Source organism: Lampetra planeri, unplaced genomic scaffold (assembly GCF_965212315.1).
Source record: "Lampetra planeri unplaced genomic scaffold, kcLamPlan1.2.h2 scaffold_370, whole genome shotgun sequence".
NCBI lineage: Eukaryota > Metazoa > Chordata > Hyperoartia > Petromyzontiformes > Petromyzontidae > Lampetra > Lampetra planeri.
Genome location: NW_027615193.1, coordinates 1 through 5,000, shown reverse-complemented (window position 1 = coordinate 5,000; position 5,000 = coordinate 1). Strand labels below are relative to the sequence as shown.

General features: G+C 52.6%; 1 protein-coding gene across 1 annotated transcript in view; it reads left to right on the top strand.

Annotated features, from left to right (window-relative positions):
• Positions 1-4,996, top strand: part of GLIPR1 (GLI pathogenesis related 1) — a gene marked incomplete at its 3' end in the record, with an annotated part of 20,113 nt that extends 15,117 nt beyond the window's left edge. Inside the window, exons 4-6 of the mRNA XM_078623678.1 lie at positions 446-525; positions 2,569-2,595; positions 4,946-4,996. Of these exons, the coding sequence (XP_078479804.1) occupies positions 446-525; positions 2,569-2,595; positions 4,946-4,996 (158 nt within the window). The remainder of the gene's footprint in view (positions 1-445; positions 526-2,568; positions 2,596-4,945) is intronic.
• Between the last annotated feature and the right edge of the window lie 4 nt (positions 4,997-5,000).

The window sequence follows — 5,000 nt, the reverse complement described above, 5'->3', positions numbered from 1 at the left end:
GTGGTGATGGTGATGATGGTGATGATGATGGTGGTGATGATGGTGATGATGGTGATGGTGGTGATGATGGTGATGATGGTGATGATGATGGTGGTGATGATGGTGGTGATGATGGTGATGATGGTGATGATGATGGTGATGATGGTGATGATGGTGGTGATGATGATGGTGATGGTGATGATGGTGATGATGATGGTGATGATGGTGATGATGGTGATGATGGTGATGGTGGTGGTGATGGTGGTGATGATGGTGATGATAGTGATGATGATGATGGTGATGATGATGATGGTGATGATGGTGATGGTGGTGATGATGATGGTGATGATGGTGATTATGGTGATTATGGTGGTGATGATGATGGTGATGGTGATGATGGTGATGATGGTGGTGATAGTGACCTGACCCTCAACACCCCCCCCCCCTGCCCCCCCCCCCGGCACAGCGGCAACTTCCCCCGACAGCCGTACTCCCCGGGCCCATCCTGCGCCGTCTGCCAAGATCGATGCATCAACCGTCTGTGTCGTGAGTCCCTCCACCACCCACAACCACCGCCCACGACCTCATGTCAATAGAAAAAAAAACACGTAAATATTAAAACACACAAATTTTTTTTTTTACTTGCGCAGTAAAGCAATTGTATTCTTAGGTTTTTTTCGGTAAAGTCACGTAAGGTAAAAAAATTTAAAATTAATAAAAAAAAAAATCACGATGTTTCGTAGGCAACACGTGATTTGTATTTATTTATTTTATTTTACTTTTATTAATTTTAATGTTTTACCTACGTGACTTTACCGAACAAACCTAACAATATGAATCCTTGCAGTCACGAAAGCTTCAAATCTAGAATTCAAGTAATTGTAGCTTTTCATTTGCTACACAGCCCAGATGATACGACAACTCGCTAACCTGAAGCACCCGGTCGTTCGTAAAAGTTGAAGGCGGTCTAGTACTATAGTAATAAAGCAAGTGCAGAATCACTGAACCGGAATTGATAGCTTGAAAGCATTTAGCGCGGGGCCCTTGAAAGTGCGGGGCCCGTAGCTACTACACATGTAGCTACTACACGTGTAGCTACTACACGTGTAGTAGCTACACGTGCAGCTACTACACGTGTAGCTACTACACGTGTAGCTACTACACGTGTAGCTACTACACGTGTAGCTACTACACGTGTAGCTACTACACGTGTAGCTACTACACGTGTATCTACTACACGTGTAGCTACTACACGTGTAGCTACTACTACACGTGTAGCTACTACTACACGTGTAGCAGCTACACGTGTAGCTACTACACGTGTAGCTACTACACGTGTAGCTACTACACGTGTAGCTACTACACGTGTAGCTACTACACGTGTAGCTACTACACGTGTATCTACTACACGTGTAGCTACTACACGTGTAGCTACTACTACACGTGTAGTAGCTGCTACACGTGTAGTAGCTACACGTGTAGCTACTACTACACGTGTAGCAGCTACACGTGTAGCTACAACACGTGTAGCTGCACCTGCTGGGTCTGTCCCGTGACCTCCTCCTGCACCTAGCCTGGCACAGTAGAGGGGCACAGGTGGTGCATCTGCCCAGTCATCTCAGTCGGTCGACCCGTGGCACCTGCTGGGTCTGTCCCGTGACCTCCTGGTGCACCTAGCCTGACACAGTAGGGGGGCACAGGTGGTGCATCGGTCAGTCATCTTAGTCAGTCGACCCGTGGCACCTGCTGGGTCTGTCCCGTGACCTCCTGGTGCACCTACCCTGGCACAGAGGGGGGCACAGGTAGTGCATCGGCCACTCATCTCAGTCGGCCGACCCGTGGCACCTGCTGGGTCTATCCCGTGACCTCCTGGTGCACCTAGCCTGGCACAGTAGGGGGGCACAGGTGGTGCATCGGCCACTCATCTCAGTCAGTCGACCCGTGGCACCTGCTGGGTCTGTCCCGTGACCTCCTGGTGCACCTAGCCTGGCACAGTAGGGGGGCACAGATGGTGCATCGGCCAATCATCTCAGTCAGTCGACCCGTGGCACCTGCTGGGTCTGTCTCGTGACCTCCTGGTGCACCTAGCCTGGCACAGGCGCAGCGGTGACGTCACCATCGCTTAGGTGGCGAATATCGACTGCTGTCAATTTTGATGTTGTTGTTGGTCTCATTGTTGTTGTCCTAATTGTTGTTGTTTTTAGTCTAATTGTTAAAATTGTTGTTGGTGCTACTGTTCGTCTAATTGTTGTTGTTCTAATTGTTGCAGCTATTGTTCTAATTGTTGTTGTAATTGTTGTTGTTCAATTGTTGCTGCTGTTGTTTTAATTGTTGTTGTTCTAATTGTTGCTGCTGTTCTTTTAATTGTTGTTGTTCTAATTGTTGTTGTTCTAATTGTTGCTGCTGTTCTTTTAATTGTTGTTGTTCTAATTGTGGTGGTTCTAATTGTTGTTGTTCTAATTGTTGCTTCTTTTTTTCTAATTGTTGTTGTAATTGTTGTTGTAATTGTTGCTGTTGTTCTAATTGTTGTTCTAATTGTTGCTGCTGTTGTTCTAATTGTTGTTGTTGTTGTTCGTGCTCTGTGCGCAGGAAATCAAAGCCTGGAAGAGGTCCGAGGTAAGGCGGGCGGCACCCTCAACACGCACACCACACACACACACACCACACACCACACACACACCACACACACACACACACCACACACACACACACACCACACACACACACACACCACACACACACACACCACACACCACCCACACCACACACACACCACACCACCACACCACCACACCACACCACACACACACACCACACACACCACACACACACACACCACCACCCACACACCCACCCACACCCACCCACACCACACCCACACACACACCCACACCACACACCACACACACACAACACCACACACACACACACCACACACACACCACACCACACACACACCACACACACACACACACCACACACCACACACACACACACACCACACACACACACACCACACACACACACACCACACACACACACACACCACACACACACCACACACACACACACACCACACACCACACACACACACACCACACACACACACCCCACACACACACACCACACACCCACCACACACACACCACCACACACACACCACACACACACCACACACACACACACCACACACACACACACACCACACACACCACACCACACCCCACACCACACACACACACACACACCACACACCACACACACACACCACACACACACACACCACACACACACCACACACACACCACACACACACACACACCACACACACGCACACACCACACACACACACACCACACACACCACACACACCACACACACACCACACACACCACACACACACCACACACACACCCTCACCACACACACACCACACACACACACCACACACACACACACCACACACACGCACACACCACACACACACACACCACACACACCACACACACCACACACACCACACACACCACACACACACACCACACACACACCCTCACCACACACACACCACACACACCACACACACACCACACACACACGACCCTCACCACACACACACACACCACACACACACCCTCACTACACACACACACCACACACACACACCACACACACACCACACCACACCACACACACACACACCACACACACACCACACACACCACACACCACACACACACACACCACACACACACACACACACCACACACACACACCACACACACCACACACACACCACACACACACCACACACACACACCCACACACACACACACACACACACCACACACACACACCACACACACCACACACACCACACACACACCACACACACACACCACACACACACACCACACACACACCACACACACACCACACACACACACCACACACACACACCACACACACACACCACACACACACACACACCACACACACTACACACACACACCACCACACACACCACACCACACCACACACACACCACACACACCACACACACACACACACACCACACACACACACCACACACACACCACACACACACCACACACACACCACACACACACACACCACACACACACACCACACACACCACACACCACACACACACCACACACACACACACACCACACACACACCACACACACACACACACACCACACACACACCACACACACACACACACCAAACACACACACCACACACCACACCACACACACACACACACCACACACACCACACACACACCACACACCACACACACACCACACACACACCACACACACACACCACACAACACACCACACACACACACCCACACACACACCACACCACCACACCACACACACCACACACACCACACCACACACACCACACGACACCACACACACACACACCACACACACACACACACACCACACACACACACACACCACACACACCACACACACACCACACACACACACACCACACCACACACACACACACACACACCACACACACACCACACACACACCACACACACACCACACACACACACCACACACACACACCACACACACAGGGCTGAGGGATGGAGTTGAGGGCAGGGCTGAGCGAGTTAGGGCAGGTGACTGCCCCACCTCACCACGTGTCCTACCGACTCACACCTGCGCCCCCCTCCCCCACCACCCCCACCACCACCCCCCCCCATCACCATCCCCCTCCCCCACCACCCCCACCACCCCCCCCCCATCACCACCCCCCCTCCCCCCCACCACCACCTCCCCCACCACCACTCCCCCCCCTCCCCCACCACCCCCACCCCCCCCACCACCCCCCCCTCCCCCACCACCACCCCCACCGACCACCCCCCCCCCACCACCCCCCCCCCCTCCCCCACCACCCCCCTCCCCCCCCCCAGACTACCCAGGCTGGGATCCGTCCTTCCCGCTGGGCTCGTGCGAGCCGGGCTGCGT